This window comes from Hemiscyllium ocellatum, chromosome 23 (genome assembly GCF_020745735.1).
Source record: "Hemiscyllium ocellatum isolate sHemOce1 chromosome 23, sHemOce1.pat.X.cur, whole genome shotgun sequence".
Taxonomy (NCBI): Eukaryota; Metazoa; Chordata; class Chondrichthyes; order Orectolobiformes; family Hemiscylliidae; genus Hemiscyllium; species Hemiscyllium ocellatum.
The window spans coordinates 57,031,102-57,044,705 of record NC_083423.1 but is presented as its reverse complement, the minus strand read 5'-3'; the positions used below and the strand labels follow the sequence as shown (position 1 = coordinate 57,044,705).

Sequence of the window (13,604 nt, the reverse complement as noted above, 5' to 3'; positions counted from 1 at the left end):
AGGAGCCTTTCTGTGGCAATGAGACATGTAAATAGAGTTATGGATGGGAGGCTAACTTCCATGATAGTTTGGGCTGTGCACATCACTTTCTGTAGTTTCTTACTGGGCAGAGCAAGTACCATACCTGGCTGTTATGCACCCATGCTTTCTATGGTGCGTCAGTAAATGTTGGTGAGGGGCCTTACAGACATGCCACACTTCCTGAGCTACCTGAGGAAGAAGATGTGTTGCAGTGCCTTCTTGACCATTGCATCTGTGAGGAAAGTCCAGGGCAGGTTGTGTGTTATCTACACTCCTGGGAGCTTAATGCTCTCTCTCTCTCTCTCTCACACACACACACACACACACACACACACACACACACACACACACCATTGATGTTCTCCTTTCTAAAGTCAGTGATCAGTTCTTTAGTTTTGCTGACATTGAGAAAGAGATTGTTATCATTGCACCACATCACCAAGCTCTTTATCTGTTGAACAACACTTGGAGGAAGCGTTGAGGGTGGCAAGGGCACATGTACTCTGGGGATTTCAATGTCCACCACAAATAGTGGCTTGGCAGCAGCACTACTGATTGAGCTTGTTGGGTCCTAAAGAATATAGCTGCCAGACTGGTCTGCAGTAGGTAGTGAGGGAACCAACAAAAAGGAAAAACATACTTAACCTTACTCTTACCAATCTGCTAGTAACAGATATATTTGCCTCTGACCATATTGGTAAGAATGACTATGGCACAGTCCTTGTGGAAATGAAGTCCTACCTTCACGTTGAGAATGCCTTCTATCACGTTGTCATAGAATCACTACAATGTGGAAACAGGCCATTCATTCCTATAAGTCCACATCGACCCTCCAAAGAGTAATCCACTCAGACCCATTCCCCGACTACTCTACATTTGCTCCTAACTAATGCACCTAACTTACACAGCCCTGAACACTATTGGCAATTTTAGCATAGCAAATTCACCTACCCTGCACATCTTTGGATTGAGAGAGGAGGCTGGAGCACCTGGAGGGAGAATGTACCAACTCCACACAGTCGCCCGAGTCTGGAATTGAACCCAGGTCCCTGGCCTGTGGGGCAGCAGGGCTAACCACTGAGCCAACGTGCTGCCCATATTGTGTGGCATTATCACAGTGTAAGTGGGACAGACTTTGAACAGATCCACCAATTCAAGACTCAGCATCCATGAGGTATTGTGGGCCATCAACAGCAGCAGAATGTGCACCCTTGTGGTCTGGTATATCCCCCACTCAACCATTACCACCAAGCCAGGGATCAAACCTAGTTCAATAGAGTGTGCAGGAGTTGCACCAAGTCAGGACTATGATGGAATACTCCCCACTTGCCTGGATGGATGCAGCTCAAACACTCGAGGCTTGACACTATCCAGGATAAAGCTACCTGACTGATTGGCACCACCTCCACAAGCATCCACTTCCCTCCTCCACTGAGGCTCAGTAGCAGAAGTGTGTACTATCTACAAGATGCACTGCAAAAATTCATCGAAGATCATCAGACAGCACTTTCCAAACCCATAGGAGACAGTGAGATCTGCAGATACTGGAGATCAGAATTGAGTGTGTGTTGCTGGAAAAGCAAGCAGGTCAGGCAGCATCCGAGGACCAGGAAAATTAACATTTCAGGGCGGAGCCCTTCATCAGGAATCTTGAAAGACTCTAGCCCGAAACGTCAATTTTCCTGCTCCTTGGATGCTGCCTGACCTGCTGTGCTTTTCCAGCAACATACTCTCAACCTTCCAAACTCGTGACCACTTCCATCAAGAAGGGCAGGGGTAATGGATGTAAGTTCTCCTCCCAAGCCAATCACCACCCTGACTTAGAAGTATATTGTTGTTCTCCTTCTTAAGGGCAACTAGAGATGGACAATGAATAGTAGCCTTTCCAGTGAAAGAATGTGAATAGATGGACTTTGGCCCAGAGTGGAAAACAAGTGGTTATGAATCCGCAGATCATTTTCCATCCCTCCTACTGGTTGCAGTGGAACATAGGAATGAAAGAAGGCCATTCAGCCCCTCAAGTGTGTCACACTATTCAATTAGATCATGAGTATCTGACATTATTATTACAATCATCAGATCATTTGGGTCCTAACATTACCTGTTCACCCAACGTGTTCGCACTTTTAAATATACACCATCAGTCTCCGATATAAATTTTCAATTTCTCCCACCCAGCGCAAATGGTTTTGTGTGGGAGGCAGTTTCAAATGTTGCCTCTCTATTGAGTGGGGATACATTTTCTGATATCACTGTGAATGCATTAGATTTAATCTCGAGTTTGTGCCCTTTATTCCAGACTCTGCTCAGCCCCCAAATTGGCGCAAGTAGTTTTTATTTAACCTCTCAAATCTTACAACCATCTTGAACAACTTGGATGAGGAGCTCTGTTTGAGCAGTGGATAGTGTTCCTGTCTGTAAGCCAGAGGCACTGGGCCCTGCTCTCACTTCAGGACTGGGTTGTGATGGACAGTGTGTTCATACCAAACAGAACTTGTTTCAATCTGCTAATGCTTCTGATATCAATAGTGTGCTGCTGGGAAAACACAGCAGGTCAAGCAGCATCTGAGGAGCAGGAGAATCAACATTTCAGGTATAAGCCCTTCATCAGGAACCTTCATCAATGGCTTATGCCTGAAACATTAATTCTCCAGCTCCTTGGATGCTGCCTGTCCTGCTGTGCTTTTCCATCACCACACTCTCGACGCTGATCTCACTTTCTCTGAATGCTTCTGATAAGCCTAAGGCAGGTAGCAAGATTGGCAGACACTGCCAGACCCGGTCCCATTAAGAACCAGCCTCTGCTGACAGTCCAGCGATCAATTCCAGTAAAATCCCAGCTTCACAAACAGGTGTTTTGTCTACAACAGGTAAGCAATTCCCCCACACAAAGAATAATCTGTTCCCAAAATATAACATCAAATAATTCCAGCATATTCCCCCTGTCCCAAGTATTGCACATGGAAGTTCCAGTCTGCTGTTTCCTGTGCCCAGCTCGGGAGAGCACTTTCCACGGAAACTTGGAAAAGAGGGAGGGAGTAGCACTGAGGGATTGGAGTCTGTGTGTACCACTGAGGGAGAAAGATGGAAGGAACACTGAGGGAGAAGGAGGGGAGCGACCCTGCTGGTAACATTGGGGGTAGAATGATGGTGGACTCACTATGAGTGACACTGAGATGAATGATCGCGAGTGTTCTGTGAGTATCACTGTAAATAGAATGAGGAAAGGGGAGCCTGTGAGTAACACCGAAGTAAAGTGAAGGGAGGTTCAACCTAAATAATGCTGAGTTAGAACAAAGGTAGGGATACCAAAGGAGAATGAGGAAGGGAACCCTGGGAGTTACATTATGGTAATATGAGGGAGGAAACCCTTGAGTAACAAAAGCAGAATAAGGGAAGGTATCTGTGAGCAATGCAGAGGCAGAATGAGGGAAAGGACCCCAGGCACTGGTTCACGGGCAGTGGGCCAGGGGTTGGGATGTCGGCACTGACCATGGTGATGAATTGTGAACTTGTTTGTCCAATTTCCCTACTTGTTCTGTAAATGATGTTAGGGGGTCTTATGGTGCAATATTAGTGACCCTACCTCTGAGCCAGGATTCCTGAATCCATGTCTCATCTGCACTAGAGGTGTGCAGTATCTTCTCTGACATAGAACTTAGAGACATGGGAGGTAGGAGCAAGAGGAGGCTCCAGTGAAAGCAATCCTAGTCTAATCAAGAGGTAGCTAAATATTGCACTTATGGCGAATGGAATCAAAGGTTAAGGGAAGAAAGCAGGATTAGGCTACTGAGTTGGACGATTCATTAAGATCAAGGCTGAATCATCTAACTCAGTAGCCTAATCCTGCTTTCTTCCCTTAACCTTTGATTCCATTCGCCCTAAGTGCAATATTTAGCTGCCTCTTAAATACATTCAATGTTTTGATATCAACTGCTTCTGTGATAATGAATTCCACAGGCTTACCCCTCTTTGGGTGAAGGAATGTCTCCTCATCTCCATCCTAAATGGTCCACCCCTGGTTCTGAACACACCCACCATTAGGAATATCCTCCTTGTATCTAACCTGTCTAGTCCTGTTAGAATTTTATAAGCCTCTGAGATCCTCCCTCATTCATTTGAACTCCAGTGAAAGCAATCTTAGTCTAATCAATCTCTCCTGATATGTCAGTCCCACCATTCCTGGAATCAGCCTGGTAAATCTTCACTGCGCTCCCTCTAGAACAAGAATGTCCTTCCTCAAAAATGGAGATCAAAACAGCACACAATATTCTAGGTTTGGCCTCACCAAGGCCTTGTGTAACTGCAATAACATATCCCTGCTCCTATACTGGAAACCCCTTGCAATGAAGGCCAACATACCATTTGCCTTGTTTATTGCCCGCTGCATCTGCATGTTTAACTTCAGCAACTGGTGCATCAGGACACCTGCTGCACACTCTCCTCTTCCCAATTTACAGCTCTTCAGGCAGTTATCTGCCTCCTTGTTTTTGTTTCCAAAGTGACTAACCTCACATTCATCCAAATTATATTGCATCTGCCATTGATTTGTCCATTCATCCAACCTGTCCAGATCATGCTGGAAGATCTCTACATCCTCGTCCCAGTTCACCCTCCCACCTAACTGCAAACTTTGAGATGTTACATTTAATTCCCTCATCCAAATCATTAATATATATTGTGAATAGCTGGAGGCCTAGCACCAATCCCTGTGGTACCCCACTAGTTACTGTCTGCCAATTTGAAAAGGGCCCATTAATTCCTATACTTTGTTTCCTCTCTGCAAACCAGTTTCCTATCCATCTGAATACACTTCCCACAATCCTCTACGTTTTAATCTTGCACAATAATCTCTTACATGGGACTTTGTTAAACGCTTTCTGAAAGTCCAAATATGCTACATTAACTGGCTCACAGTCCAACAGGATTTGAACAGATTTGTCAAGTATGATTTCTCTTTCGTACATCCATGCTGATTCTGTCGGATCGTACCACTACTTTCTAAATGCTATTCTATTAAGTCCTTGATGATCAATTTGAGAATTTTCCCCACTACCATTGTCAGACCTATTGTTTTATAACTCTCTGCTTTCTCTCTATCTTCCTTTTTTGAATATTGGAGAGACATTAGCTACCCTCCAATCTGCAGGGACTGTACCAGAGTCTATAGAATCCTGGAAGGTGACAACCAATGCATCTGCTATTTCTAGAACCACTTCCTTAAGTACTCTGGGATGTAGATTATCAGGCCCTGGGGATTTATTCGTCTTCAACCCCATCAATTTTCTCAACACCATTTCTCTACTAATATTGATCTCCTTCTGTTCTTCCCTCTCGCTAAATCTTGCGTTCTTCAATATTTCTGGTATCTGATTTGTGTTCTCTTTTGTGAAGACAAACCAAGGTATGTATTCAGTTGCTCAGCCATTTCTTTGACCCTTATTATACATGCCCCCATTTGTATCTGACGGGACCTACATTTGCCTTCACCAATCTCTTTCTCTTAAAGTTGATAAGAAAATCTCCACATGCTGAGAAGCGGTCTCTGTCCAGTTTAAGGGTTATGAATGCTGCCTACTTGCCAGGTCCTTTCCTGAGCGGTGCTGAACATGGCTTGGTTGTGTTGCTGTTTGTGAGATGTGCTGGTTTTCCTCACAGGGACTGGCCCTGATCAATGGAACTCAGATGATCACGTCACTCGGTGCGGAGGCAGTGGAGAGAGCAACAGCAATAGCCAGACAGGCAGATATTATAGCAGCTCTCACTCTGGAAGTTCTAAAAGGCACCACCAGAGCCTTTGATAGTGGTGAGTGATCATTGGGAGCAACTGAATGTTTTATTATGGGCTTTGAACTCCTGGGCTAAGGCATTGCACACACTCAACACTGAGCTAACCTCCTGCAATACAGTTTTACAAAATTGGAACACTTTATCATTGCTTAAATGTTTATTTATTAAAGATAGTCTGCAATATGACACACACACGGACACACACACACACACACACACACACACACAGACACACACACACAAAGTAAGGAGATAACTGAGACTTCTATATTTATTTAAAGGCACTATGTTCCAGATGTAACTAAACACACTTTATTCTTACAACACAGTTAAAATACAAAAATAAAGAATTGGCATAACCTTAATTCTATTTGAATACTAAACAAGATGAGGAGGTGATGGCCTCGTGGTATTATCACTAGAATATTAATCTAGAGACCCAAATAATTTTCTGGGGACCCAGGTTAAATTTCAGCCATGGCACATAGTGGAATTTGAATTCAATAAACAAACTCTGAAATTAAGATTCTTATGATGACCATGAAACCATTGCTGATTGTCAAGAAAAATCCATTTGTTTCTATAATGTCCTTTAGAGAAGGAAATCTGCCATCCTTACCTAGTCTGGCCTACGTGTTATTTCAGACAAACAGAAATGTGGTTGACTCTCAAAAGCCCTCTTGGCAATTAGGAATGGGCAATAAATCCTGGCCTAGCCAGTGACACCTTCATCCTATGAATGAATATAAAAAAATTTAATCATTAACTGTTCCAATATAGGCAGCATGCCACAAACACAACCTTGGCAAAAATGCATATCAGCAAAACCATTCTGATTCTCGCATACTGTCTGTCTCCAGTCCAGAAAAAAGAAACTATCTGCCCCATTTGGTTTAATAGGAGGCCTTGCTGTCTAAGTCTCGAGCAGCTGAAAACTTCAGATTTCTGCTTCAGCAGCAGAAAATCACCACCTAACTGAAACCAAAACTAAAAACCATCCTGGGTCTGTATTGAATTGAAAAGTGAAAAGCTTTGTCTTGCAAGCAATACAGGCAGATCAGAGTTAAATTGAATTGATAAGTAAATAATAGACCGCAGCAAAAACCAAAACACAGGTACAGGTGAATGCTAAGAGTTTGTGAGGCCATTTAGTAACATCCTGCTGAAAGTCAATAATGAGTTCCTTGGTTTGGCCGGCAATGAGAGCTCGGTTGTTCTCGTCGCCATCTGAGATTTGACCGACTATGGTCAAATGAACTTGAACCATCAATGAACTTGAAAATGGCATTAGTCTAGTGTTTGGCAACACAGTCATAGGTATACACTGAATACAGTAGGGGGCTGAGTACTCCACCATGGAGGGCTCCAGTGTTGCGTGTTAGTGAGGATAAAACATTGTCCCCAGTCTTCACTGATTGTGGCCTGTGGGTCAGGAAACTGAGGATCCAGTTGCAGAGAGTGGGGCTTAGTCCAAGGTCACTAAGTTTGTAATCAGTCTTGAGGGGGTATGGTGTTGAAGGCTGAACTGTAGTCAATGAGTAGGATTCTTATGTTCTTGGTGTCAAGATGTTCTAGGGAGGTTTGAAGGACAAGTAATATGGCATCTGATGTGGATCTGTTGGCCTGATCGACAAATTGGAGTGGGGCAAGAGAAGTGGGGAGGCTGGAGTTGATTAATGTCAAGATTAGAGTGGTGCTAGAAAAGCCCAGCAGGTCAGGCAGCGGTCGAGGAGCAGGGAAAAATCAACGTTTCAGGCAAAAGCCCTTCATCAGGAATGAGGCATGCCATGACCAGCCTTTTATGACCACTGAAATTAGGGCCACTGGGTGGTCATCATTGAGACATGCTGCATGAGACGTATTAGGCACAGGGATGATGTTGGCCGTGTTGAAACAGGCAGGGACAGTGGTCTGCTGCAGGGAGAGGTTGAAGATGTCCGAGCAGACCTCTGCCAGTTGACCTGCGCATGCTCTGAATGCACGACCTGGTACTCCGTCTGGTCCCATCACTTTCCTTGTATTCACACAAAGGAAAACTGATCTGACCTCTGATGCAGTGACGGTTGGGAGAGGTTCATCAGGATTTGTCAGAATAGGTGTTACCTCTTCGCCAAAATTCTGCTCAAAGCGAGCATAGATGGCGTTGAGATGATCTGGGAGGGATGTGTCATCACCTGCTATCTTGCACTGTCTCTTTTTAGAAACCGTGATGTCATTCATTCCTTGCCATAGTTGCCGGGTGTCTGTCTGGGTCTCTAGTTTGGATCAGTATTGGTCCTTGCCTGTCTTAATGGCTCTGTGAAAGTCATACTTGGATTCCTTATATTTGATTGGGTCTCCTGATCTGAAGACCTCATACCTGGTTTTTAGCAGGTTCTGTATGTCCTGATTCATCCAGGATTTTTTGTTTCGGAACACCCAGATTGACTTCCTCAATATGCAGTCCTCCGTATACTTGCTGATAAAGTCAGTGACGGTGGTGTATGAGCCTGACAACGCCCATTCATGATTCCTTTGTCTCATTTTGAGGGAGAAATATCCACCCAGAGATAATTCCAAGCTGTTTACCAACTGCCTGTCTAAAGAAGATATTCTGACACTACTGTGGTAACCCCCTTCTGCAAGAGAAACAGCACAGAACACATCTCTCCTAAAACCACAGTATCATCCCATACTTAGGCCCCAGCATATATTAAAATAAAGATACCAGCTAATGCCATTCCACATAAATCATTAATCTCACAGTACAGGTGCCCTTACCAACAATCCCATGAGCTCCTTGATAAACCTGAGGGTCTGTTGGCAGAGGATGTTGTCCCTATCTCAGGCCAGGAAATCCAGATTCAAGTCCCGTCTCAGGATGTGTGATGGCCGCAGAAGTGTAGGAATATGTCCACGGATTGATTTAAAATAGCACTGATGCTCCCTCAGGTTTGATCAGTCCTTACATCTTGACACCAAGAACAGCTACATAAGAATCTCACTCATCGACTACAGTTCAGCCATCAACACCATTACCCCCTCAAGACTGATCACAAACTTAGTGACCTTGGACTAAGCCCCACTCTCTGCAACTGGATCCTCAGTTTCCTGACCCACAGGCCACAATGAGTGAAGACTGGGGACAATGTTTTATCCTCACTAACACTCAACACTGGAGCCCTCCATGGTTGTGTACTCAGCCCCCTACTGTACACAGTGTATACCCATGACTGCGTTGCCAAACACTAGACTAATGCCATTTTCAAGTTCACTGATGACGCCACCATAGTCGGTCAAATCTCAGATGGCGATGAAAACAACCGAGCTCTCATTGCTGGCCAAACCAAGGAACTCATTGTTGACTTTCAGCAGGATGTTACTGAATGGCCTCACAAAATTCTCGACTCAGGTGACTGACTGTGTGGAGTTTGCACGTTCTCCCCGTGTCTGCGTGGGTTTCCTCCGGGTGCTCCGGTTTCCTCCCACAGTCACAAAGATGTGTGGGTCAGGTGAATTGACCATGCTAAATTGCCCGTAGTGTTAGGATAGGGGTATGGGTGGGTTGCGCTTCGGCGGGTCGGTGTGGACTTGTTGGGCCGAAGGGCCTGTTTCCACACTGTAAGTCTAATCTCACAAACTCTTAGCATTCACCTGTACCTGTGTTTTGGTTTTTGCTGCGGTTTACCTATTATTTACTTATCTATGCAATTTAACTCTGATCTGCCTGTATTGCTTGCAAGACAAAGCTTTTCACTTTTCAATTCAATACCATACTGTCTGTTTGCACAACTCAGGGAATGCTGGCCGCTCTCCACCCCTTTCCCACTACACCAAATTGAACAAATTCAGCAACATGACATGCATTGTGTTATTGTAACCGCAATGAGATGCAATGGATCTATGGCTAGTTGCATTCTTCAACAAGCTGGGCATGTGAAAGGCTTTTAATAACAGACCATAGAAGCCTCTATACAAATCTAACACAATGGCCAGCTGTTGGTTGTCTCTAGTGTTGAATCTGCTGTTATTCATGTGTTTTAGACATTCACAAACTGCGTCCTCATCCTGGCCAAATGGAGGTGGCTTTCCGATTCCGGTCACTGCTAGGTTCTGATCACCATCCCTCGGAAATAGCAGGTAAGCCCTTCCTAGACAAGGAGCTATCGAGGGTTACTTCTCAGTTCATTTCAGGCAGTTTTGTCTCACCATAGCAATGCTTTCTTCACAGAAAGCCACCGGTTCTGTGACCGTGTTCAGGATGCCTACACTCTCCGCTGCTGCCCACAGGTAAGCACCTCCCTATACTTCCCTCAAACCTGTCAGAGTTCCGTTTGACTACTTTATCACTGTAATCTCACACCAGCACGTGTGTAGAGTCATGGATGGAGTCATACAGCATAGAAACAGACCTCTTGGTCCAATTTCTCCGTGCCAACTAGGTTTCTTGAACTGAACTAAATTAGTCCCATTTGCCTGCATTTGGCCCTTATCCATCTTAACCCTTCCTATTTGTAAACCCATCCAGGTGCCTTTTAAATGTAATTGTACCAGCCTCCACCACTCCCCCGGCAGCTCGTTCCATACACGCATCACCCTTTGCGTGAAAAAATTGCCCCTCCGGTCCCTTTTAAATATTCTGCCTCTCATCTTAAACCTATGCCCTCTAGTTTTGGACTCTCCTACCCTGGGGAAAATGACTTTGGCCCTTCACCTTATCTATGCCCTTCATGATTTTATAAACCTCTATAAAGTCACCCTTCAGCCTCTCATGCTCCCAGGGAGAAAAGTCCTAGCTATCCAACCTCTCCTCCTAACTCAAACCCGCCAGTGCTGGCAACATTCTTATAATTTTTTTCTGTCCTCTTTCTAGAAATCTTTGAAGGAATATATGAACCAAGTGCAGGCAGATGGGACTAGTTTAGTTTGGGATTATGGTCAGCATAGACTGGTTGGAACGTAATGTCTGTTTTGCACTGTAATACCCTTCCTATAGCAGGGTGACCAGAATTGTATGCAGTATACTAAAAGTGGCCTCACTGATACATTGTACAACATGACTGCACTGTACTCAATGCTCCAAACAATGAAGGCAAGCATGTTAAAAGCTGTCTTCACACCCTGTCTACAATAATTCACATGTGCAAACCGCAATGAACTGGATCATGTGTTCTAAAATGCTGATTCTTCCTGTTTCTGTTGTTAGAGAGTCTTACTTTTCTATGACATCTTTTGTAATCTCAAAGCTCCCACAGCCAATGAATTTTTGAAATGTGGTCACTCCAACGTGTATGAAACCCTACGGGCAGTTAGTAGGAACTGACATAAACAACAATGAGTCAGCAACTGGATAATCTGTTTTTGGAACCTTGATGGATAAATGTTAGCTGGGACCCCATAGGGAACAACATAGTGCCATGGGATCTTTTGAGAGGGCAGACATTTCCTGCATTTAACATCTCCAAAAGGGGCACCACCAACAATACTCTGCATTACCAGTGTGTCTGTCAGGATCTTACTCTGTTCACACTGGTTTTGTACAAAAATGGCTAAGTCAAAACACTGATGCTCATGGGAAAGCATTTTTAAAGAATTGTTTATAGTACTAGCATTGTACAAGGGGTTGCTGACATTTGTTGGATTTAATTCATTTTTGTCTTTGCAGGTACATGGGGTGGTGAATGACACAATCGCATTCGTGAAAACTATCATTGAGACTGAGATTAATAGTGCGACAGATAACCCGGTATCCTTTGTGAGTTTAGTGTAGCATAGTGTGAACTCTCCTCTTACAGACTGTGTCAACTCTGCATGTACCCCATAGAGACAGAGATAAGGTGAGACAATTATTGTAAAGGATGTATATTGAGATGAATTACACATATGGAGGTTAAATGGTGTTTGGTGTGCAACAAAAAAAGGGCTGATTCTAAGCTTCAGTATACTGAATCATCCAAGCAAAAGGAAATCTAGAGGGGAGGATTACTAGAATCATAACATCCTGACAATGAGGAAGTAGGCCATTTGGCCCATCAAGTCCACATTGACCTTCCAAAGACCATCCCAGTCGGACCCACTCCTCTTACCCTGTAACCTTGCATTTTTCATGGCTAATCCACCTAACCAGCATATCCCTGTACACTATACGCAATTTAATGTGTCCAATCCACCTAACCTGCACATCTTTGGACTGTGGGAGGAACTGTAGTACCTGGAGGAAATCCATGCAGACACGGGGAGAATGTGAAAACTCCACACAACAGTCATCCGAGAGTCGAATCAAACCCTGCTGCTGAAGTAGCATTGCCAACAACTGAGCCACTGTGCCATCCATATTCAATCATGGCTTTCAAAAGAGGATTGGACAGTTATTTGAAAAGAAAAACATGTTTCAGGGCTACAGGAATAAGATGGAGGAGTGGGTTAGCTGAATTCCCTCCCAGGAAGCAAACATAGACATGCCAGGATGAGTAGTCTCCTCCTTTGCAGTAACCGTTCTCGGGATGAAGCCTTTAAGTCACTCAAGTCTGCAAAGTCATTCCTTTAGATCATGGACTAAACTAATTTTCAAATTACAAAGGGATTCTGAATGACCAAGTGAGTGGTCAAAATTGTGGCCTTTGGAGTTCAATGTAAGCTAGTTTAAGGTTATCCATTTTGGAACAAAAAAGGATAAGTAACTATCTTGGTTTCATAAGATAAAACATATGAGAGTAATAGAACAAGACGTGACCAGTGGTGTCCAACAAGTGTTAACGTCTCAATTATTTACATTATTTATTAACAACTTGGATAATGGCGTAGAAAGACATGCATCCAACTTTGCTGACGGCACACAGTTAGGTTGCATTGTAGACAATGAAAATTACAGCTAAAGTTACAAAGGTATATTGTTAGATGAGGTGAATGGGCAAAACAGTGGCAGATCGAGTTCAGTTGTAAGTGACTGTGAGATAATCCATTTCGGGCCAAGAAAGGACTCGTAAATACCATGGGTTCATAACTATCAATATCCTTCCCTAACAAAATTCTCTCAAACAAGAGTTTTGAAAGTTTCAATAGCCCCCATGCACCCTCCACCAAGATCAACAGTTTTGTAATGCCAAGTGTTACATATTTCAACTACCTTTGTGCTTGATGGTACTTCTGAATGAAAAGACAGTGAGGTCTACAGACGGAGAGTCAGAGTCGAAAAGGGTGGAGCTGGAAAAGCACAGCAAGTCAGGCAGCATCCGAGGAGCAGTAGAGTCAATGTTTCAGGCATAAGCTCTTCATCTGGAATGTGGAGAGGGGAAGGGGGATGAGAGATAAATAGGAATGTGGGGGAGAAGGTAGGTGGGAAGGCAATAGGTAGATGCAGGTGGGGAGTAATTTTGATAGGTTGTTGGGGAGGGTGGAGCAGATAGGTGAGAAGGAAGATGGACAGGTGGAACAAGTCAAGAGGGTAGTGCTGAGTTGGAGGGTTGGATTTGGGATGAGGTGGGGGGAGGCGCTATTTAGAAACTAGTGATGTCGATGTTGATGCCGTGTGGTTAAAGGATCCGAAGGCGGAAGTTGTGGTGTTCTTCCTCCAGTTGGCAGGTGGCTTGGATTTGGCAGTGGAGGAAATCAGGACTTGCATGTCCTGAGAGGAGTGGAGGGGAAGTTGAGGCAGTCAGCCACAGGGCAGTAGGGTTGTTGGTATATGCAGACCAGAGATGTTTTCGGAAATGCTCCATGAGTTACATTATTCATTTCTAAGATCTCTCAGCTTTAAGTTCTGGATTCTTCAATCAAATGTGTTAGTCATCTCAAAAAGCACAGATTAGATGACA

The 13,604-nt window shown here is 44.1% G+C and overlaps 1 protein-coding gene across 6 annotated transcripts in view; it reads left to right on the top strand.

Annotated features, from left to right (window-relative positions):
• Positions 1 to 13,604, top strand: part of LOC132826955 (histidine ammonia-lyase) — a 66,321-nt gene that overhangs the window by 34,419 nt on the left and 18,298 nt on the right. For 5 of the 6 annotated variants that reach the window (XM_060843280.1, XM_060843279.1, XM_060843277.1 and 2 more), the window contains 4 exons: positions 5,680 to 5,827; positions 9,835 to 9,930; positions 10,022 to 10,080; positions 11,456 to 11,536. In XM_060843280.1, the coding sequence (XP_060699263.1) occupies positions 5,680 to 5,827; positions 9,835 to 9,930; positions 10,022 to 10,080; positions 11,456 to 11,536 (384 nt within the window). The remainder of the gene's footprint in view (positions 1 to 5,679; positions 5,828 to 9,834; positions 9,931 to 10,021; positions 10,081 to 11,455; positions 11,537 to 13,604) is intronic. The other variant, XM_060843278.1, reaches the window with a different exon arrangement.